This window comes from Copadichromis virginalis, linkage group LG10 (genome assembly GCF_057382275.1).
Source record: "Copadichromis virginalis isolate Kocher_CV1m ecotype Utaka linkage group LG10, C_Virginalis_male_GT1.1, whole genome shotgun sequence".
NCBI lineage: Eukaryota > Metazoa > Chordata > Actinopteri > Cichliformes > Cichlidae > Copadichromis > Copadichromis virginalis.
Window position 1 is genome coordinate 21,281,352 of NC_140627.1, and position 22,939 is coordinate 21,304,290.

At 41.6% G+C, this 22,939-nt stretch overlaps 3 protein-coding genes across 8 annotated transcripts in view; 1 reads left to right on the forward strand and 2 right to left on the reverse strand.

Annotated features, from left to right (window-relative positions):
- Positions 1-1,675: 1,675 nt before the first annotated feature.
- On the reverse strand, positions 1,676-6,048 carry LOC146700432 (uncharacterized). Its single transcript, XM_085470648.1, has 6 exons — positions 5,861-6,048; positions 5,114-5,305; positions 4,902-5,016; positions 3,565-3,637; positions 3,278-3,369; positions 1,676-2,901 (listed from the first exon to the last, which is right to left on the reverse strand). The coding sequence occupies exons 2-6, from the start codon at positions 5,303-5,305 to the stop codon at positions 1,739-1,741; spliced, it is 1,635 nt and encodes a 544-aa protein (XP_085326774.1). The 5' UTR covers positions 5,861-6,048; the 3' UTR covers positions 1,676-1,738.
- Positions 6,049-6,054: 6 nt separating this feature from the next.
- Positions 6,055-14,795, forward strand: rbm14a (RNA binding motif protein 14a). Of its 4 annotated transcripts, XM_085470647.1 has the most exons (9): positions 6,055-6,420; positions 7,076-7,255; positions 9,247-9,431; positions 9,681-9,863; positions 9,947-10,059; positions 10,254-10,535; positions 10,659-10,888; positions 11,042-11,452; positions 14,732-14,795. In XM_085470647.1, the coding sequence occupies exons 2-9, from the start codon at positions 7,095-7,097 to the stop codon at positions 14,733-14,735; spliced, it is 1,569 nt and encodes a 522-aa protein (XP_085326773.1). In that variant the 5' UTR covers positions 6,055-6,420; positions 7,076-7,094; the 3' UTR covers positions 14,736-14,795. The 4 variants fall into 4 exon arrangements, with proteins under 4 accessions (XP_085326773.1, XP_085326770.1, XP_085326772.1 ...); XM_085470644.1 differs by lacking the exon at positions 14,732-14,795 and having other exon boundaries at positions 11,042-12,507; XM_085470646.1 differs by lacking the exon at positions 14,732-14,795 and having other exon boundaries at positions 9,950-10,059; positions 11,042-12,507.
- LOC146700434 (phosphatidylinositol-binding clathrin assembly protein-like) overlaps positions 14,320-22,939 on the reverse strand; it is a 31,230-nt gene continuing 22,610 nt past the window's right edge. For all 3 annotated transcript variants that reach the window (XM_085470643.1, XM_085470642.1, XM_085470641.1), the window contains one exon: positions 14,320-20,966. In XM_085470643.1, coding sequence (XP_085326769.1) covers positions 20,952-20,966 — 15 coding nt within the window. In that variant the 3' untranslated portion in view covers positions 14,320-20,951. The remainder of the gene's footprint in view (positions 20,967-22,939) is intronic.

A 22,939-nucleotide genomic window follows, 5' to 3' on the forward strand; every position in this document is an offset into this window, starting at 1 on the left:
AAGTGATTGAAGTGAATACTTTTTTACAGTCAACTCATGGCTACAGATTTTACAGTCTTCACAGCTGGTCCTTTTTAGTTTTATGCCCATTTCGGTGTTAATGACTTGAGAGGTTTAGGACTGTTAACTAGCTCCAGTGACAACTTAATGTTGACTGTAAGGCAAAGTAATACTTCATGGGTTTTTTTTTTGCCCAGTTTGGTATTAAGGCATATTGGATTAGTGTTATTCCTCTTTCTGGTGAGTTGGACTAGTAAGTATTTTTGATGTTGAATCTGAACAAATAAAAAAAAAAAAAAAATCAATTTGATAAGATCTGGGTGGTATTTTTTCTTTCCTTCCAGAATCATAGCAGGTTTCATTTTCATAAACTCACTTTTACTACACGTTAACAATAAAGAGTCACCCTGAAGAAACTACTGGCATTCTGAAGTAATCCCAGGGATTAGTAATTAAAAGGCAGTTTAAGCTGTTTGCTCGTTAGATGCTTTTGTACCATCGCCCTGTTTGTCGGATGTATCAGGAGTAGGGGTGGGTTTTAATAATCAATTCATTGATTAAAATCAATTCTGGTTTGGATAACGTGATATCATTCATTAAAATCCTGAATCGATTTTTTTATATAAATGTATTTTGCCCAAAATTCCAGAATCTCAGGTGAAACCTCACAAAATTTCAACCACCACCAAACATCTAAAACAGTAAATGAGAGCAGGTACACGGCTTCTGTACAAAGACGTAAACACAAAGCGCGGACCCGCCGACGGATCAGAATCGGTGAGATGTCGCCTTTCTCACCGACGGCACGGACACGGTCGAGGCTGAAAGCCGACAGCTCGCTGCTTCTGATGTTTCGGCGGGTCCGCGCTTTGTGTTTACGCCCTTTTTGCGCTGATTCTAAAGCTGTTAGTTTGATCTCTCTCCAAACAATATTGACCGAACCAGCAGCAAAAGAAGATCCAAACTACGCTTTATATAAACATTGTCATGAATTCCCTCTGACTTTTGCTGTTTTGCTTCCACCACGATAAAAATCACACTTCATGCACAGCTCTCTCTCTCTCTCTTTCTCAGTGTACTTCAAGAACAGTTTCCCGTCTATCCCCGAAATCTGTTTTCTGCATTATTCGCTTGCTTGTTACGCACAAGTCTACCGTTGTTTACAGCGCTGTCGGCCGATGTTTTGTTTTTTGTTTTTTCCCCTTTTACTTCCGAAAAGAAAACCTAATTTCTGCCGTTCAATAGGCTTCTGAACAAATTTAAACTTTTTAAAATTATACAAAATGCAAAACGCCGTGTCTCTAATAAAACCGCTGTAACTTTAGAGGTAATGTTCATATGTTGATTAATGGTTTTTTCGTTTTTGATGTACTGTGGAATATTTTTATAAAATCCCAGGCCAGGAAAATCACCTTCATGTTTTTCTGTGTTTTATCTTCAGCTACTTTGACACAAAGGCCTCTGCTGTGACGCTCACACCTTTTGATAAAGTCTGGAAAGTGTCAGCTTCCCTTTTAATAGATACAAAAATATGTCAATGTACTGATCTGAATTATAATATTTCTGACTGTCTGAGGCAAAATTTCCCAGATTCAAATTGAATTGAATCGAATCGTGGATCGAATCGATTCTAAACATCAGTGACGATACCCAGCCCTAATCAGGAGTTTCTGCCGTTTCTTCAGTACTGCAGCTCTCCCTATCGTTTACAGAAGCAGCATTCGTTTGTAACACCAAGTCAACCTTTTCCATCTTTGTGCTGATCTTTGTATTCTCCATCCTTGTTTTCGATCACTTGTGCTTCCTCCTTCTCTTCAGCTTCACTGTCTGATCTCAACTGATCCGGTGTTGAAGGAGTGGAGTATGTATCGCTGGCCAGCTCTATCAACGGAGAGAAGGGTTGGGAGATGAAGGGAGAGAGAGAGTAGGGGACCTTAGGAGAAAGAGCTGGGGACTGATAAGGCGAATGGGAGGGAGAAAGGCTGGGTGAGTCATTAGGGGAGAGAGAAATGTGCATCTTGGGAGATACAGATGGGGACTGATAAGGGGAAAGAGAGGGAGAAGCACTGGGAGAGTCACGAGGAGAGAGGGATTGAAAAATTTTGGGGAAAAGAGGAGGTGGCTTAGACGACAGTGAGGCACAATTGGGGAAACTGATTATTGGACAGGGTTTCATGTAGTCTGAGTCAGCTGGGAGATGCTCCTTTATTGCTGGTGGCTGGGCAGTAGCCTCCTCTTCTTTCACTCCCTCTTTACTTTGGCGTGCTTCCATCTGCTGCTCCTGCATCCCTGGCTGGATCTGAGGAATTGCTGATGAAGGCTGCGGTTGACCACCGCTGGGATCGTTTTGCGTCACTGGCTGGGTATGGCCGTCTTGAGCAGTTTGGCCTTTTCTCAGCTCGAGTGTTTCCTGTCCGCTCTTCTGGGCTTTACACCTCCCCTTGGTTTTTGGCATTAAAGGTGGCGGAGGTGGTGGAGCAAGCGGGGGCGACAGCATGGTCGATGTCTCTGTTGAAACCCGGACTTTGAGGCTGTGCTTGAACATGCGCCGTCTGGATAAAGTGCTCTGAGACTGCAGGAAAAGAGGGTTGATGAAACAGAGAGCGCCCAGCCCAGAGCCACAGTCCAGCTCTAAGGGACTACGCGTGGTGATCGGGCAAAACTCGTGGAACAAGGTGGAATTTAGAGACGATTTCTGGGCGGCAGCATCTGAGTCAGGTGCAGATTTATGCTGGTTGTCTGAGTCTGGCTGTGGAGCTGAGTCAGACGGAGCTGGAGAGCTTGACTGCAGTGCAGACTTAGGCAGGGCGGAGGTTGCAACATCTCGCTTCTTCTCCTTAGCTTTTCGGGGCTTAGGTGTCTCCCGTGGCCCACGGACATTTAGGTGGGAATTCCAAAACTCTACACAACAAAAAAATGTTTTGGTTATTTTAATAAGTTCATCATAACCAAATTTTACTGTGATTCTAATGCGAACAGTGATTTATTGAGTAAAGTTTACATTTTATAAGCTGCATAAATTCAACATCATTGTGACAGTAATTTACTATTGATTTATTTATTTTTTATTAAATTCACATTTCATACATAAAAGAATTAAGTAAGCAGAGGACAGAAAAGATGCACCTACACACAAACTTCCCCCAGTGGCTGCTTGCTAACCTGCGGCTGAGACATAATTAATGATGTGCTTAAATAAATCCTGGAAGATCAAAGTATTTGAAGTTGAGCATGCTTACAAAATCTTCTATTGGGGGAAAAAAATGAAATGACCAACCTATTCCCATGTGTGAGATAGACTCGAGCTCTTTGTGCGATGATGCCCTCGCTATTGCGTCAGGAAGCTCCAGAGGGAATGGTAGCACATCTCTGAAAAGAAACATGCGCCGCAGAGATTAAAAAGATCTGCATTAGTTCTTGCACATAAACAGATATTGGAATGGATTCACGTGGAAAAAGAGGAAGAAGTGATGACAACGTAATAGGACTTGAGCAAGGTTAAAGAATCAAAATTATACCAAAGAACCACTAAGGAAACTGAGAATGAGGAAGGCAACATTTTACCTGCTAACACAGTAAAAGGAAATTAGTCTTGGAAGGTCTGGAAAGCTGATGGCTGAAGTCTCCAGAGACAGAGCTGCGGATGAAGAAAATTCAAATGTCAGGGATGTTTAGTGCGAGGGAACGCTGGCTGGTATTAATAATACAGCTTATCTGAGGAATTATTGAGTAGAATATTGGGTCTTTGGCCTGGAGTTTTACTTTAAAAGAAGACAATGAAAGGCATCTTTGCTTTTATCTGAATTCTAGTATTTATGTGTAAGTACTGTGTAATAGTACAGAAATGATAGTGTGTAGTTGTAGATTTAAAGCTGTCTGATATTTAATTACAGCATCTTCAGAATGAAAAGATTTTAAAGCTAGGTTAAATAAGACTCATAGAATTGCTGACAACACTGCACTCATCATGGTCTGTGTGCGTGTATTTTTTAATTTTTATTTGTTGCAATAAATAATAAAGTAAAAACAAGCAAATGGTGTATATAATACCTAGCCAAAAGAATATAATTAAAGAAAATGCAGATTTACATTTATATCCAGCACACGAGTACGGTGTTGTTGCTTCTCCTTGTTAAATGAGAAATTAACTGTGATTAACCACTTTTTTGTTTTTTTTTTTGCTCAATGTTACAAGCCACTCCCAGGCATGATTACTGCCCGACCTGCTGGATCAGGAAATAAATTAAATCGAACCTGTCTGACAAAGTGATGTGGGCTGAAAGATCTCAAAAAGCAACAGATCATGCCATGATATAAAGACACTCAAGAAAAGCTGAGAAACAAAGTCACTGACTTCTATCAGCGACTTTGTTTGGTGCTTTGAGACTCCACCAAACCACAGTGAGAGCCATTATCCACATATGGAGTAAACAGTGGTGAACCTTCCCAGGAGTGGCCAGCTGACTAAAATTACTCCAAGAGCACATCGACGACTCATCCAAGAGGTCACAAAAGAACAACATCTACAGACCTGCAGGCGTCACTTGCCTCAGTGTTCATGATTCATCAATAAGAAAGTGACTGGGCAAAAATGTCATACGATGGCAGACCATTCAAACTTGAAAACTCTAATATGGCTGAATCCAAACACTTCCTTCCCATCTTTGATGCCTTAATTAATGAAATTATCTAATCAAAAACTGCATTTTGTATTTACTTTGTCTAATATTAACATTTGCTCGATGATCTAACATAAGTATGGCACATATGCAACAAGAATAAAAGAAATAAGGAAGAAGCTAAATAACTTTTTCACAGCACTCTATTAAACGTTAAGATGCTTTCCTAAAATGTGAGTGGACTCTTCCAAAGACTACCAAGTGTTGAGGTAATGCTCTTACTGCCTTGCTCCTCTCTGATACCAAACTGCTGAACAAACGATGGCACGCTGTCATCCGTCAAACGCACACAGAGCACGTTTCTTTGGGACGTGCGAGACTTTCGCACCAGGAACGTCTGCAAGACAACACAAGTGATTACTGAACGCAACTGGGAGTGCATAAGAAAAGGTAGGAGAGGAAATGTGGATGTGTGTTATGTCTGTGTCTCAGACCCCGGGAGGTTCCCTCTGCAGTATGTGCAGTGCTGTGGCTGGGTTGATTGATAGCTGAAGCCAGACGGGCACTGTAAGCAGGAGACGATCCAGTACACTGATGTTTTTCAGGGAACCCTGACCCCTCAGCTTGCGCTCCGATACTTGGGTGGGCTCTGGGAAATCGTACAGGGGTTCTTCTTGCTGTGCCATCTAAACACATATGCATACAACAACATAGTTAATGTGCTCCAAATCTCCATGCAGTCTCATAATGCTACACGTGGTTATGGCATCCTTCTGGATCCCAGTAATGACAGAAAGACGGGTGAGACTGCTGCACACAAACAGAGACACACACTTGTACCATAAATCTGACTGGATTGGACCGGCAAGTCCAGACTTGGTAAAGCACAGCAGCTCAGACAGAGCTTAAATAAAATAGCAACCTATGGTGAAGATCTTTAAATTACAGACACACCGACAGCAAACAAACGTCACAACAGTCATTAGATGTTAAGTAAAAAAGGAGCAAATGTCAAACTGACACACTTATCCTTCTTAATACGAACGCATCAATGGGCTGAATCTGACCGCAGCCTATACATGTCAACTTGTCTGGACCCGCACGAAGTACATTCCTCTAAAACTTGCACATTTCCTCCGCAAACTGCGCTGCACGCAGGCTTCTAGCGCTACAGTCATGTAATTGTGTGTCACAGCACGCTCATCTTATTTTTAAACAACCAACTCAAACTGTTTTACTACCTCTCTGCTCCGATTCTTCTCCTTCCTTTTTCACCTCCGGATCCACTTTATGATGGCATGCTTCGTGTTCTTCCACCAGCTTTTTTTTTTTTTTACTACGATAGGAAGTTTACTTCTCTTTCACTCTGGCCTTTCATGACGCGTGCTCTCCGATCTGAAGATGCCTTCTTTTGCTCCTCCTCCTAACCCACCTGGAGTCAAGTCAAGTCATCATGACGTCAGACTCACGTGTTCTAGATCCACATAAGACTTGAGTTATGTCTTATTTTTCTATTACTTTTTAGTACAGATAATAGTAACAAGTCGTTTTAGAAGAGCAGTTAAACAGGGGTTAATTGGTTTAAAGTCCTGTAGTTACAGAACCCATAGCCTCCGTTCATCCATTTTGTTAGTGCTACAGTCTACTTTAGCACATTAGCGCGAAGATATGCAAGTAAAATAGTGGCTTGCCAGTAAAGTGACCGTCTTGGTGAAACTGCGCCCTCCATGTGTGCAACCCTGCCTCAGGAAACCGGATACGGATGTGAGGTTTGAATACGACAGCTCCAGGACCGCGTTGGGTAAGGCTTCTGTGTACTTTGCTGGCATAATTCAAAATTTTTGTTCAAATATGAAAACTAGACGGGCTTAGTTATTTTTTTACGATAACTGGTAACAGAGACCTGGCTTTAGCTTTGGTAGACGTTTGCTACCACTCAGATAAAACCCTCTACGTTAGCGTTAGCTGGCGTAGCTAACATTAGCTAATGCTCAACAAGATGGCCAGGAGTGTCTGGAGTTTTAGCGTGCTGCTGGTCGTGTAACGGTGCTTATAGTAAGCTATATAAACAGTTACATGTAGCTATTTTTCGTCTTTTGCCATTCTGCGGCTGACCTAGGCATTTTACACACTTTAATCTGGAGGCATTTTCGCCGCCCAACTTAACGGTTTTATTAGCTTAGCTAATAATACCTCCTGGCGTCGCTGCGGCGACTGCCAAGTGGCAATCCGGCGAATACGCAAATAGCTATAAAAAAAAAAACCCCGCCTGGTAATAACGCCAGATTGTGTGTGTGTGTGGGGGGGGGGGATCAATCAGCTTTGATAGGCCTTTCGAGATTTTTTCAAGACAGCAAATTTCCTGTTGAGATCTACTAATCGTCTAGCTAGCCTGTTACCGTTGCTCAAATCACAAATGACCGTATGTTCCCCGCGTCATGTTTGTTCTCTTGCAGATGCCTGGTTTTTACAGAGATGAGCGGTGAGAACGTGAAGTTGTTTGTAGGGAACCTTCCTATAGATGCTACGCACGAAGAACTGAACAAGCTCTTTGGTCCATATGGAGAGATCAACACCTGCTCGTTGCTGAGACAGTATGCTTTCGTTACCCTGAAGGGAGAGGGGGCAGCAGACAGGTATAATTGTTACACTGGCCATCACTGTTATTAGATATAATTAGTGTTTTGCTTTCCTAAATGTTGTTGTACATCTCGGAAATCATGTCAAAAGGAGTCATGTAGTTTACATGAAAACATACATTCTTTTCTCAAAGTATAAGAGCAGACTGAGTTCATTGTATTTAGTCATTTAAAGTAGTCCAGCTTTGTCGTTTTTAAACATGCGTCAGAAATGCAACATTTGTATTAGTGATGTTCAGTATGTGTAGTAAAGTAAAGCTAACCCCCAAAATAATTATGGCTTATCAGCAGACTCTTAAATAGAGTATTGCACAGACATCTGCCATGCATTGCTCTGTGTCTCTTTACTTAACTTTGTTCTGACCAGTTGCACTAATGTGCACAGTGGCCTTCAAAATCCTATTGTGAGTTAGGAACATCATATGATAGATAGAATCTATCTATTCCAAAACCAGAAACGTTCATTTATTTTATCATCAAGGTTGTTATACTTAAGTAAAACTAAACGTTTAAAAAAACAAAAAAAAAAACATGTCATAAACTAGACTTTAGTTAAATAAATTGAAACAAGTTGAAATGTCTTTAGTTTTAATGTTTGAGAGTTTAGTCAGATTTAGTCTACATGACATGTCATTCTCTTTCAGTTTGATTTTTTGGTATTGTAGTACATATTCTGAACCTCTTAAACGATACAGTTGGTAAGCACTATCTGCATTGTAAATAAATGATGTTTTTGTTATAGTGTTAAAACAACTCACAGAAATGAGTCCACTCTGGGAGCTACATATTTGTTACAGTACAACAATCATATCAATGAGTTATACAATATAAATTAAAGGTTAAAAGTAACAAGTATATACATATTTGACCTTTCCAGTGCTTTGACTGTTTAAAAGTAATGACTAATTATAAAAGTAATGACTAATTATAAATCCCAAGATCCATGCATAGAAGCTTAATTTGACCATTTGCTTAGCTTCACTTTCCTGCTTAATACTAGTCTAATACAGTAGAAGCCTAAAACACATGCAATAGTTTACAGTTTGCAGACACCTTAAAAAAAATGTCTGAGTGGAGACAAACAGTTCAGATACAAGAATTGTCTCTTTCATTATTATTAGAAATTGGAAGACCTAGGTCAAACAATAAAAGTAACAAAGTTTCTAAAGGTATGAAAGAAGCAACAGGCTGCAGTATCTGAAAAACTAAGATACTAAAAAGAAAACAGGAACAGGACCATTCTCTCACCAAACACTGTTGTGCTCTGACTAATTACAGTAGCTGTTTACTTCCTATTAAAGTGCAGTTAGTAAAACAAGGAAAGGCTGCAGCAGTATTTGTTATGCTGGTATTTGATCTCTTCCATAAAGAACTCCATTAATTCTTCATGGCATAGATTCAACAGGGTCTCATCAAAGATTTTTGGTTCATATTGATGTGAAATCATCTGGTCATTGCAGATTTGTCCTGCCTGCACACCTATAATGTGAGTCTGCTCTTCCAGCACATCCCAAAGGTGCTATTTTGGGTCAAGATCTAGTGACTGAAGGACATTTAAGTACAGTGAACTGATGGTCACATTCAGAATAAATATTTACCATATGAATGTTGACTTAATCATGAGACCAGGCAGTTGTTGTCCAGTCTTCTATTGTCCAATTTTGGCGAGCCTGTGCAAATTGTAGCACCAGTTTCCTGGTCTTGGATAGCAGGAAGTTGGTGTTCCATATTCAAAGTGAAATTGCCGTTCTTACTCATTCTGATGTTCAGTTTGAACCTCAGCAGGTAGTTTTCACCAAGACTACATATGTAAATGCCTTGAGTTGTTGCCATGTGACTAGCTGATTGGATATTTGCATTAATGAGCCTTTGAATAGGTGTGCTTAGGGAAGTAGGCAGTGACCGTATATTGCAGTTAAATGTTATTACTGATAGTCTCATCTGTGGTTTTGAATGTGTTTATGATTTAGCTGTTCTTACGTTAACAGGGCGATACGACATCTTGATGGCAAAGAGTACCGAGGCAGACCCCTGGTAGTCGAAGAGTCACGAGCACGCCCACCCAACTCCACTAAAGTGTTTGTGGGGAACCTCAGCGCTACATGTTCAGCAGATGACTTGCATGGGCTGTTCTCAACCTTCGGAAGAGTTTTAGACTGTGATAAAGTCAAAGGTAACGTATAAAGCCTTGTAATCTGTAAAGATTGTGTGTGAGAGAAATTTGCATCAGGATTTAATTAACTTGAGCTGGTTTGAATAAGAACAGATTTGGGGACTTTAAACTCTGAGCAAGTGACTTTTCTGGTTTGCATCGTGGTCCAATCTTTCAAGTTGATGTGACATAAAATATGGGATGCACACATTTCATTGTAAAAATCAGCCTCGGACTAATGTTGACCTTTCTCTTTCCTGTAAACTACAGCAAGGTTATGCTCAAATGTCGGCTATGCATTCGTGCATATGGAGAGGAAGGAGGAAGCCTTGGCGGCTATTGAGGCACTCAATGGGACCATGTTCAAGGGGCGTCAGTTGGCTGTAGAGCTGTCCAAAGCCCAACCTCTGATAAACCAGATTATGACAGCTGGAAATTCAGCTAACCCCACAGGTGCTGTAACAGCAGGTGATGATGAAAGGGCAATTTGTTTTCCAAGAAATGAAATGCAGCTTATGTTGTAATCATGTTTTCAGCAGGTGGCAGAGAGGGTCTTCTTCCACGACCGCCTCCGTCACTAGAGCATCATCAGAGTCAAGCAGCTGTGCTTGCTGCAGCTGCAGCTGCTGCAGCTGGATTACCCATACAAGTAAGTATATTCTCCACCAGGATGTCCACTGCCATTTGAAAGCCTTCTGCTCTTTGTTTTTCAAAGTAATGAATATCACAACTTTTTAGGAAACTTTATTGTCAGTCAAGCCTTTTATGAACTTTAATTTGAACTCCCTATATTGCACCATAGAGTTTAGACGGACTAGATTTAAGAATTTTCTTTTGTTGCAGGTTCAACAAAGTGTCCATAACTCTTTCTACAACACCACATCCTTTGACCCCACCTACGCTGCTCTGAAAGGGATCACCAGTTCTAAAGGTGCAGATGGAGTCATATATGGAGCTCTTGCCAGCCAAGTGTATGGATCTGTAGCTGACCAGGTGTTTCATGAGCTGGCAAATCACAATTCTGCAGCGGCCGCAGTTGAGGAAGAGGTGGAGCCCCAGACTGTACCAGATCCAACAACACTTTTCGAAGCAGCGAGAGCCAAGTTCTTTCAGGAGGGACAGAAGGTCTGTTAACTTTGGAGTAAAAATGTCTTGTGTGCTTGTGTGTCTATTATTGTGTTTCAGAAACGGTCATCTTATCTGTGTTGTTTTTTTGTTGTTTTTTTTTTTGTTTTTTTATGACTCAAGGTTCTGGCAGAGCAGCAGGCAGGGAGAAAGGCAGCACCTTCAGATAATGAGCGGGACCGCAGCCCAATACGAGGAAATCGAGCTCCTCTCCTCCCTGACCCTGTTCCGGGTTCATTTGCTCAGATACGCCCCAAACGACGTGCCCTGCTTCCAACACCACCTGGAGCACCTGAAGACCCCGTCGCTGCCACCACCACCACAACTCCTGAAGGAGCGGATCCTGTTGCGAGGTACACATAACATTTAAAGAGCAGATAGTGATAGAAGAAAATTAAGCTTAAACCAGTTTATGATAATATAACATGGTCATATTATTGAGATTTGTGTGCCTTTTTTTTCCTGCTTATTTCTTACCTTTTCTTCAACTCTAATTTTGACTCAAGGTCATATACAGAATACTACCAACAAATGCATCAGTACCAACAGTATCAACAGTACCAGCAACAGTACCAGTACCTCCAGTATGCCTACACCAATCCTCCACCACCACCTCCGCCTCCACCGGCAACCACACAGGCACCTGCTTCCACCACAACCCCTGCACCACCAGGGACATATACAGCACTCCCGACATATGCCGCATCGGATTCCTATGCAGCACCAGGAACGTACGACACTTCGGGAAGTTATGACGCCTCATCGGGGAGCTACGACGCTTCATCCGGGAGCTACGATGCCTCGTCTGGAAGCTACGACGCCTCAGCGGGCTATGACACATCTGGAGGCTACGGGGCACCGGGAGCATATGATTCATCGGGAGCTTACGGAGCGGGAAGCTACTCCACCTCCACACCGTATGAGCAGACACCCGCACACGGGCAACCCATGCCCCCGCGCCACGATTACCCTTACCACACGCCAGAACCCCCTTATCGATAGTCCCACCCCCCTTCCACACGCTCCTTTACACATGGCAGATGTGTGATTGTGTGTGTGCGCGTGTATGTGTTTGTGTGTGTGTACGTCAGCGAGCATACATAAGGGACAGTTTAAAGGCGAAAAACAAGAGAGTGGGCAAGGTTGTGATTCTCCCCTGTTTCTCCATCTTGACCAACTAGTCTCTCAATGGATGATTACTCAGTTAAGTGGATGATTATGAGCTAGCAAGGTCTCTGGAGTAGTGGAGATGAGGGAGGCAGCTGATACTGGAGTGCTGTTAAACATTAATAGTTCCTGTTAGATGTGATATAGAGGCACAGCTGGTTCCTTGTTGAATGTTAAAGCTTAAATTTTGCCTCAAACAAGGTTGGACTCAGAAGGTGGGTTTTTGTCACTTCAGAAGAGCTTTCTGTTCGGTGTCAGGCGAAGCCATTTTATGTACTCTACATAAAAGATTGTTGCTGCATGAAATGTGCAGTCTGGCAACTCATCGTATATTGCAGACAAAAATACAAAGTACAGATAAGTAAATTATAAACCGGTTTTATCCATGGAAACATATCCTGTCCAACTGGGACTGTATGGCTTTGTTATTGTTTTTATAAAACACTAATTTCTCTACAGGCCCATGATGTTCATTCATGACGGCCAACTTTGGGTTGGCTGCAATTTAATGTGCTGTTGAGCTGTATTGCTTTATACTAATTGTTTCTATAATTTTGTCCCCTTTTGTATATCTGTCAGGGTGTTGAAGAAACATCTCTTTGTATAATGTTGTTCAGTTAGACAGCACCTCAAACTGCAGTCTGCTATGAAGAACACAAAGTTGACTCAGCACATCTCCAACAATAACAAAGTACAAACAGTTGTGCTTGCATATTTGTTGTGGCTTTTGTAGAGTATGTAACGAGGCTTAGTCTGAAGTCATTTGTAGCGATGCTTTCGTAACAATAAACCTGTTTTGATCAGACGCACAACCTCTACATGTAATATGGTGTTTGAAGATGGAAAGCAGAGATGAGGTAAAAGGAAGTTTGAGTGGTTAATCAAATTGATTGTTTCATTTACTGAGGAAATTTGATCCCGTACAGATTGAAATTGTGTTGTTAAATTGACCAGATGGCATCTCAAATAATGTATCAGGCTGGTTTCACTTAAGCCCCTTTCAGACATGGGATAGAAAACATCAGTCTTGTAGATTGACAGCACTTGGATTATACATGAATTCTTCTCACGGCTTCGTTCAGGCACACAAACAGCTTTCAATATATCCAAAAGACCTATCTCACTGGTGTCATTGGGCATTGTAAGCATCACTCTGTAGATGTAGTTTCACTTGAGAACATTTGTTCTCTCCTTCATCGTCAGTACCAGCAGGGTTTCTCTGATTTTGAGTGTGTGGGCTGCTGACTGAGCAGCTTCTCCCACACAAGCTCAGAGACATCATCCTGTCTTCTGGACTGAATAAAGCAAACACATACACTTGATTATTGTTTTTGACGCACATGTGACAGCATGCATCCAGACATGCACCATATTAAAAGAAATATGTAAGTCTTACTAGGTAGACCTAGTGAGATTGCTGTGTCTGAAAGGGGTTTTAGCTGACGGTGTAGTCTTAAAAAAATAAAAGAATGGGGGCTGTTCACATGAAAACATTTCCTGAGCTTACTCATTTGCAGGGTGAGAGGAGTGACTTTGAGGTAAATTTCTAGACCATCCTCCTAACATACAAGAGTTGGACTGGTTTTTGATGGATATAAGCAGTGTGTGAATAACCTGCTTGATGTTTCATAGTTTTGCTATTTTGGGCAGTATCGATTAAAGCAGAGTAGACCCACAAGAGTGCATGATTTCAGTTGAGGTAGATGATTATAATTTACCTTACTTTTCTTCCCCTCTTGGCTTTCTGTAAATCTTGAGGTCTGTGCAAACAAAAATATGTTCCAACCTCAGGAACTGAATATGTCCTGTCAGTTTTTGCTTTAAAGGTCGGTTTTGCCTTTAAATGTCAGAACAGTCTTCACGTAATTTAGTAGTTATTCACACTTAGTTCTTGTTTTGTGTTCAATGCATCCACATCTTTCTCTGATTATAAGCAACATTCAGTTGTTCAATAGTTTTGGGGGTTTTTTTTGTTGGTTTTGTATATATGTGAATTTATAAGAGCCAGGAGGAATGTCAGCAAGCGATGCATGGCCAATGGAGCTAATAGAATTTGAGCAATTAAAATTCAACTTTTAATTTTTCTTTCCTCTTTATTTTTTTATTTTTTTATTTTTATTTTTTGACATCTTCCATTAGTTTCCTTTTTTTTTTTTTTTTGGAAGTCTCATCAGCTTCTGTCATACCTTTGGTCTCATGGATAGTTGTGATTTAGACGGAAAGAAAATCTACAATTTGGTACAAATGTAAATATTTAAAAAGATGCCAACCAACATTTGGTAGGAATATTGACTGTTAATAAAAACATAGTGATTGTATTTCTTTCTAAACAGTTGGAGACCTGGTGTAGTTGGACAGTTCAGTTGTACCAGACTCGTAAAAAGAGGCAGCCGTTTGTATGGCAGGGAGGGATTACAGTTGTGCTGTAGCATGTAGTGAGTGATGGTGAGTTGTAGTGGCATTGGCGAGTGAAGTAAAAAGAGAAAGCAACTGTGTGTGTGTGTGTGTGTATCGAAGGGTTTTAAGCTGAGCAGACTTCAGGTGATGTTCTCAGTGCTGATGGTGATGCGAAAGTCGTTTTGGATTTTGTAGAGGCCACTGATTTTTCCCGGGCAGAAGTGAGAAGGCACGAAGACCTTTCCTTTTCTCTTCTGATCTCACCAGAAGCACACACAGGCTTTCTCAGCATCCAAATCACACCTAGACAACTTTCACCTTATAACTGGGTTAGTTCATATAATTTATAACAGACAACACGTGCGATGCAGTGCAAATAATACTAATGCACACCTGATTCTTCTTGCATTTCATGACTCTCAATAGTTGCTCCGATGTGATTGTACCACACATTAGCTACTCGCATTACTTCTCATTCAGCACGTGAACTGATAGTGCTGCGATTATTTTTCAGTGACACATAGCCTCTCTACATTTCCACATTATTCCACCTTCTCCATGTGAACTGTTAGTTGCTTGCCTTGTTGTTGCTGCTGCTCCAGCCACCTTCTTCCTCTTGCTGATTATTGCAGCTAGAGTGGGAGGGAGCCAAACTGAGCCCTTGCCCTGGACGTACGGCACACGCAGCTGTAGCGTGGAATGGGGGAAAAAAGCAGCGTTAGGCCTGAAACTGCTGTGGACGATGGGGGGTCTCCCCACTAAGGTAAACACTCAGACCACACACTCAGACCCCTCCCCGAAACACGCCTACACACTCACCAGCACACACACGCCGTACAGATGCTCCTGTGTCCATACTTCTTACATCTCACTTGCCTTCAGGGATTCAGATTTGTCCGGATTTTGGAATTTTTTTTATTTTTTGAAACAACTCACCCATCTTTTTTCTCTTCTTATTAATGTTTGTTTGGGGTTTTGGGGGTTTTTTTCTTTTCTTTTCTTTTTTTTTTTCTTCTTTTTTTTAAATGGGAGATTTTTATTTATTTTTTATTTTTATTTTCCTGTTCAAATCCTTACATTTCCCCTCCCTCCTCCCCTCAAGTTTTCTCTGCTCATACATTCCTGCTCCTAATGTGACCACTCTCACACAAGTTTTTAAGGACATCTGTGCCCCCTTTAGTCTAAATCTGAACACACTCTGCAGCAGGCATGTTGTTGTAAGTACGTCCTGTTTCAGCCTATCACCGAAGAGCACCACAGCCAGAGTCGGGGACATTTAGATCGATGGGTTGTCTTAGTTTTTCTAAAAGCGCCCCTGCGGCCTCTTCGGGGGTTAAGTGCCTTGCGTAAGAGCACAGTGGTAGGGCCTCCACTTCAGAGTTGAATAACCTGGCTCAGGATCGGTTGCTGGTTCAACGCTCGACTCCCCCCATCTGAAAACGATTTTTGATGCCACATTCAACTTGTATGAATGACGATGAACACGGATGCGACCATGTTGTTTTAAATTACATTTTGTCCTATGTTCTTTCAAATGTTTAATTATCAATAAAATGAATTTCAACTGAATGAAACAATCTCTGTGTGAATATTTGAAGATGCAGAAAGCTTGGTGGGTTTTGCCATTTAAACTTTCAGGGCTCAGCATCAGATGACATTTTATTCAGTTTTTTTCCAAAAACATCAATCTATGCTTTTTCAAATAAAAACCAATACTCTGATAACAATCCAAACCTGATAATTGAGTCGTTTTTAATATACAAAAGAAGTAGTTGAAGGTATCGGACTTCCACCTGCAAACAAGACCTTTTCATGGATACTCACTGAGTTTCATGCCCTCAACAGCAATTAAGTTTACAAATGGACACTACAGTACTGCATGGGTGTAGTGAAAGCAGTATACACTAATATACTGAGGTAACATGAGGAGTAGGCCTGTGTACGTAAATGGGCAAAGGTGGAACAGTGAAGGTGAAACTGCAGAGACATCATGCACCATTCATTGGAATAATGGTATGGATATGCAGCAGTTTCTACTCTGGTAATAAATGCCTCCATCAGCCAGATTAGTTTATGAAGTAGCTTCACTAATGAATACAAACACTTGTTTCCTGTTGAGTGTGCAGTCAGTAAATAATTTAATTGGGGACTTTTCCATTCTGGGCATTGTTAAACATACTCTTTAGAGGTGACCTATAGTGTTTATTTTTCATTTCTGTATATTCATTCTTTTCTAGGGTAGCTTAGCACAATTCACAGTTCAGTTCAAGCCTCTGTCCATCCTGGGTCTAAAACAAACCTTTTTAGCTCATTTCCTTTTAAAGCTGTCTTATTCTGATTGGCTGTCCTTTCCAAACAGATGGTTTGAACAGCAATTTGGCTGTTCCTGCGGTGACCAGATTAACCCTATAATGCCTATTTGATACATGGGTTTTTGTGACTTCTGAATCCGTGTGTTTTGTTTTTTTTTTTCCTGAAAAAGCTGAATGAAATGGCGCAATAAATTGGACAGAAATTATGGACATAGTAGAAATTATACCAACTCAAATGCAAATTGATTTTTAAAAAATTGTCAGAAGGTTCAATAAACATTCCAGTTTCAGAAAAAAAAAAAAAGAATTTTCTTGCAATTATTGCATGGATATTGTCTGTGTGACTATTCCAATCTAAGAGAGGTGGGGGGACTTGGCCACTCACTTCATTTTTATGAAACCCATGTTTAATATAAGCATCCACTTTTGAAACATTGTGTTAACCTTCTACATCCATTGTGCACCATTAGTATAGGTAAATGTGTACACTGAAAGTGGAGGTTCTTTTTATTGTATTGTATGGAAAGGTAAGATGTGACGGCAAATAATTTTCTCCTAAAGCTTTGCCTTTCAAATCTTATTTCATTGGGCTTTAGAAAGTCCCACCACAGATAAAATACTACAATTAGTTTGGCTCAAAGGCTTCATGCTGTGTCCCTTAATCTACCATAGCGAGGTAGAGGGAATGTGAGGAAGAATATAATATTAATGAACTATTCTTAGAAGGGGAAAAAAAGAGACATGACCAAGAGATGTGGGTAATGCTACAGATTCTTAATTTACCCATCTGCACTAACACAGTTGGGCTGAAAATGATGCCATTGATCTCAAATCCCAACCCCCACATCTGTACATTTCTGGTCCTAGTTTTCCAAAATTGTTCAAAACACACTTGAAGCATCTCATGGACTTAAGACTGGCTTAAGAGGAAACCGGTCTGTGCTTTAGGGTATGACTAAGAACTGATAAGTCTAGTTTATGACAACAGACAGGACGAGACTGGGCAAACACATAAAGAACACCACACGATGTGGACCAGACCAAACACGTATTACAGTACTTGGACTTTCAATCACGACCTCTCATGATGCTGCTGGCATAGTATGAAAAAGGAGCAAGCATTCAAACACACTTATTGAAAATAGCAACGCTTTAATAAAGAGCGATTTTACAAGACTGCAATGTCTAGCTAGCTAGGTGATAATCGACATTGACATCCATGATGTTTTACAGAGATGCAGATATGGTAACTGTGTTTGAAGTTTGATGGGTTACTTGCAAGTTGCATTTCTGCATGCGAGGCAGCCTTCAAACAGTTACGGACCCCTACATTGTAAAACAGTTGATTTATGAATGTCAATGAGTGTTCATGTCAAGAGGTAAGTAAAAAATCTCATGGAGAAATTTCCTTAACGTTTTCCAAACACACCGGTAAGTGAGAGTTCACACAATGGTCATGCTTTTACCGGGCACACAAGCCAATAAAAAGACGACACTTAATCATGCAAAAAAAAGACAGTTTCTTTGTCTCTAAAAGTAAAAGAACGAAAAAATTCCTTTGAGTTCTGATATCATCCATCCGTAGTGACTTTGAATAAGAAGAAGCTGCGCTTTGATGATGACTTTGGTGCAAAAAATGTTCCTGTTTTGAAGAGGACAGACCCTGTCCTGTCCACTTCCTTGATGAAGACACTCTTGGTATAGACCAGTTGTGATAGTTTACCCCCATAAACCCCAGCCCTCCCGACCCCACCCTTACTCCTCCAGATGGACACAAACATCACAAACATCAACCCTAACCCACCCCGCCCATCGCTGGATGATGACACCTTCAAAGTACAACCATTCAAACACAGATACAGCAATAAATTGTCCCACGTACAGTACGTCATCCAATGGGGCTTCGATCACTTTACAGAGAGAGAGAGCACGTCTAAAAACACATGAACAGCATTACCTATATACAGAGGACACAGTAACAGTCAGAGGTTGGCCCAGGATGGATCGAGCTCTGTTGGTGGGAGTGAAGTGCACAATGAAAAGCTCATTCATCTGACGGAGAACGACAAATAACTGCAACAAGGAGTAATGGCGCGACATTTTCCCGAAGGAAATACCCAAATCTCAGCTGACCTCTTACATTTATGTTCATTCAAAAGTGAAACCTCAAAGAGAACATCTGCCTGCCCGGTGATTCCTAGCACAAATCTCTCTCTGCTGGTAGTAAAGTTGTAGCTGCGGTGAGACTGGTTTTTACATAGCCAGCAGTTACAGTTGCGATTCTTTTTCTTTCTTTTTTTGTTAGAAATCACCAGCATGTGCACTTCCAGCTCTTTGGAGAAGTTTGCTTCAGACTCACTTTGACTGATTCCACATCTGATGACTCGGGGGTTTCTTTCCCCCCCCCGTTTTTTGCGTTTTGCAGCAGATGAGTGAACCTAGAGCCACCTTAAAATGATGTGATGTTGTACAGACACGGTCACAAAAACACTCATTGCTAAGTTAGTACAAGCTACCAGCTCGATAGAGATGTGTAACCTCTAACCGAGGAACATGACCCTGTTTATCTCTATGGGAAGGCATGTGCACACAAACACACATACAGTACATGTACATAGAACGGACACAACCAATAAAAAAAACGACTTCATACCCAATTGATTATTGCCCCTTTCGACTGTACATCCCAGCAATGATTTTAGGTTTTTGTGCAGCAGAGCATTGTCCCCTCTTTGAAGGTTTGTGCTATATATATTTTTATATATATCATCTGACTGTGAGTCTAACTCGACCTTGGATCTCCTAGAAAATCCACATTAACATTTAATGTCTCATTAGAGCCTCCCTGTCTCTGGCTGTCCGAATTAATCTGCGCGCCGTCGCTGCGGGCTTTGCTCGGGCCGCGATCGACAGACATTACGCTCAGCTGCTTTCCACTGCTGTCGTTCACTTGATGCTCCAGACTGACCTTTAGCTGTCCTGTCCATAAACGTTCCACTCTACATTAATAACTCGCTTCTCAGTGGCTCTCTTTAAATCCTCCCAGTGGAGGTGAGACTTCTACCCTCATCCATTTTTTTTTAAATTTTATTATCTTTTGGGGTGGGTAGGGTGGGGGTGATAAGGACTTGACAGGAGATTAATTTTGGACAGGACAAATGCTCAGGACAGGGAGGATATCATACAGCTGGGAGTTCGACCATTACTGATTGCTAGATTGAAATTCACCTAATGTCAACTCACCTCCTGTGTGGCTCTCAGTGCATTTTTCACAACTTTTAGAGCAGTTCAGTTGTTATCAGAACAGCTTAGAAAACGAGAAAAAAAAATCAACAGTATTTTGTACAGAAATCTCATGTGGACATACAGGAACTCTGACACTACAGCAGAAAAAGGCTTCTAACCGGGCTACAAATGGGTGTATAATGAGATTGCATGATATTGCACGCCTGTAGAAGAGGGCAAAACCCCCCAAAAAACGAAACGAAACACAGTGTGTACATCACGTCCCCAAGTAGCGGAGGTTTGTTTACATCCAAATGTGATGCCTGGGTCTGGCTCAGTGCTTTCATCAGTTAATTCCAGTGCAGTAACATGTTGGTACCTGGCAACACATTAATGACATCAGGTACCAAAAGAGAAACACACGCTGTAGCACACCCTACACAGCTCCACGTCCATCCACAATCACACAAGCGTGCCAATTGTTTTACGCCCGATTCTCTCTGTGAAATTGGCAATTAAGAACAAATGGAGCTCATAAAAAGACTCAAATGGATACGTGGATGCAGCACGCTGAAATGTAGAAAAAGGAACGCACGCACGCACGCGCAGACACACGAACACACACGCACGCATTCAAATCAATAACTTCTGACATCAGGTGACGGATGGATGACACGTTACCGGGAACCAATCGGAACAAGATGCTAAAAATCACCTACACAGAAATACACCCTTGGCAAAGGTCACATAGAGTAAAGTGCCAGCAAACGATCCAATCAGAGAAAGAGACGCGTGTCCTCCAAGTTTGATTCAGCTGAGGGATGGAGAGAGATGCGGGTAAGCCTTTATACAGGAAATTATCAGTATGATGGGGTGAGGGGCGGGGGGGAAATGGCAAAAGAGCTTCTGCACTTCCAACGAGCTGTCAGTCCTCATAGTGTCATCACAGGTCGTAATTGCCATTTGAACTGGCAAATCAAGCAGAGGTTGAATGGGACTAATGCAGAGCCTCTGGTGCCCCAGCACTATAGATTCAAAGACAGAGAGATCAGTAGCCACATGGAGAGAGGAGAGGAGATTAGAGGGTCAGGTGACATGGAAACTGACATCAGCGTTTCATCTTCTATCCATCCTCTGGTCCTCCTCTCTCCTTCGTCCTCTCCCCTCCCCTTTTTCTTCCTCTCTGCCCTCTTCTTTCTTTCCCCTGCGCTGGATTTTGGTTCTGGATTTGCGTTCGCTGCCGACTCTTTCTCTCTGTCTCTTTCCTCTCGCCTTCTCTCTCCCAGCTTTGCTGCCATGGTTACAACATCATCCCCTACATGAAGTGCATCTGCAGAGGACGGGGTGGTGGGGGGGGTGAGAGACATGCAAGAGTAATTTAGTTCAACAAAACAGCTCATCAAGTGTTCAGGCATCTATTGACAAGCGTATTAGCTGCCGCAGTGCCAAGAAAACAGCACCTCGGAGCGGTGATTGTTCAGTAAACAATTATATTACTCTGTTATGTTTTGAATAATTGGTCAAAATATACTTGATTGTTTGTGCTCCTGTGAGTCTTGTAACCTTTGTAGCTGATGATTGCTCGCAGTGAACTTATTTTTTTCTTCTTCACACTTCCTGGTCAATTTTTAAATTACCTGACAACATGACTCATCATTGAGATTCTTGATGGAGCCACTACTTGAACATTGCTAATCACCCCTAGAGAAACAGCTATGAACGAGTGGCCTCTGTTATTCCCGAGGACTTGAAGAGGCACAGATTCAGTGTTTGTACCAAAGCAATATTCTGCCCGTGTTGTTTCTGTGCTGGTACACATCGGTTTAAGATGTGCAATGCAGCCCGTTAATGTGCTCAAATCATTTAAATAGCTCCTATTACTTCCCAGTTTTCTCCTTTATCTGTTTCTGCTTCAATAATCTGCTTTTCTCAGAAGCTACGCACTGAAGACCATAAATGTTAGAGCTGTCCAATATTTGCAGATGATTTAGTTTCGGCAGTTTCTCCATCCACACACCCTCCTTATTACCTACTAAACATTTTGTTTTTTTATTGGTCATGTTTGTAATAGCATTGCTGCTGCTGCTTTAACAAGGCAGTTTTTTCCCCTACTGTATTGTGACTGCTTTCAAAATTGCTCTGCGTGGTGTCAGATTATCTGTAATTGGTCAAGTGTAAGGAGAAAGAAAAATACAAAAAAAGCACCCAGACAAGCTGCATGTTTGATTTATGGTTTACAAAGGAATGCACAGCTTGACAACTGCACTTATTTTCTGACATGTGATTTGCATGTGAACAGAAGTTGGATAGCTTACCTTAGCATTAAGAGCAGAAACAAAAGTAAAAAAGAATACAAACAAAGAAAAAGAAAAACAGCACACCAATAACCCTAAAGAAAATCACTTTTCTCTCTTATTTGATGCCAAGTTGTGGGATTGTGGGGGCATCACTTTATGCCAAGCTAACCAGCGGCCCCAGCCTGCTCGTTTAACTACATCGATGTAGCCACAAAACAGCTGGGATGCTGTGTATATATAGGATATACTTCATTGGTGACTGACTTCACTGTTGAGGAATTTCCCATTTCTTTGCATTGAGAAACTCTTGGGTGGCTCTTGCAGTATGCTATGGATCGTTTGCACTGGGAAGTCAGATCTGCAATCTGAGAGAGTATAGAGAAAGTATAGCTTTGTGCACTTTAGAATTCATACTACTACTTCTATCTGCAGTTACATCATCACTAAACACTAGTGACCTGATTCCATTGGTAGCCAGGCGATCGTGGCTCAAGTGTTGGGAGTTCGCCTTGTAATCGGAAGGTTGCCGGTTCGAGCCCCGGCTTGGATAGTCTCGGTCGTTGTGTCCTTGGGCAAGACACTTCACCCGTTGCCTACTGGTGGTGGTCAGAGGGCCCGGTGGCGCCAGTGTCCGGCAGCCTCGCCTCTGTCAGTGCGCCCCAGGGTGGCTGTGGCTACAATGTAGCTTGCCAGCACCAGTGTGTGAATGGGTGGATGACTGGATATGTAAAGCCCTTAGGGACTAGTAAAGCGCTATATAAATACAGGCCATTTACCATCTCGGTTTCACCTGTCGAAATATTTGTTTCATAACTGTGCAGGCTCTTTTTCTGACACAGTCTAATGCGGCCTTCCTGTTTTTGAGTGTAACCAGTGGTTTGCACCTTTTTGCAAAAACTCTATATTTCCATTCATGAAGCCATCGCTTGATTATAGACCTTGACAGTGATGCACCTATGTCCAACACCTAAGTGTTGTTAACACATTTAGATTCTGAAGTTTTTCT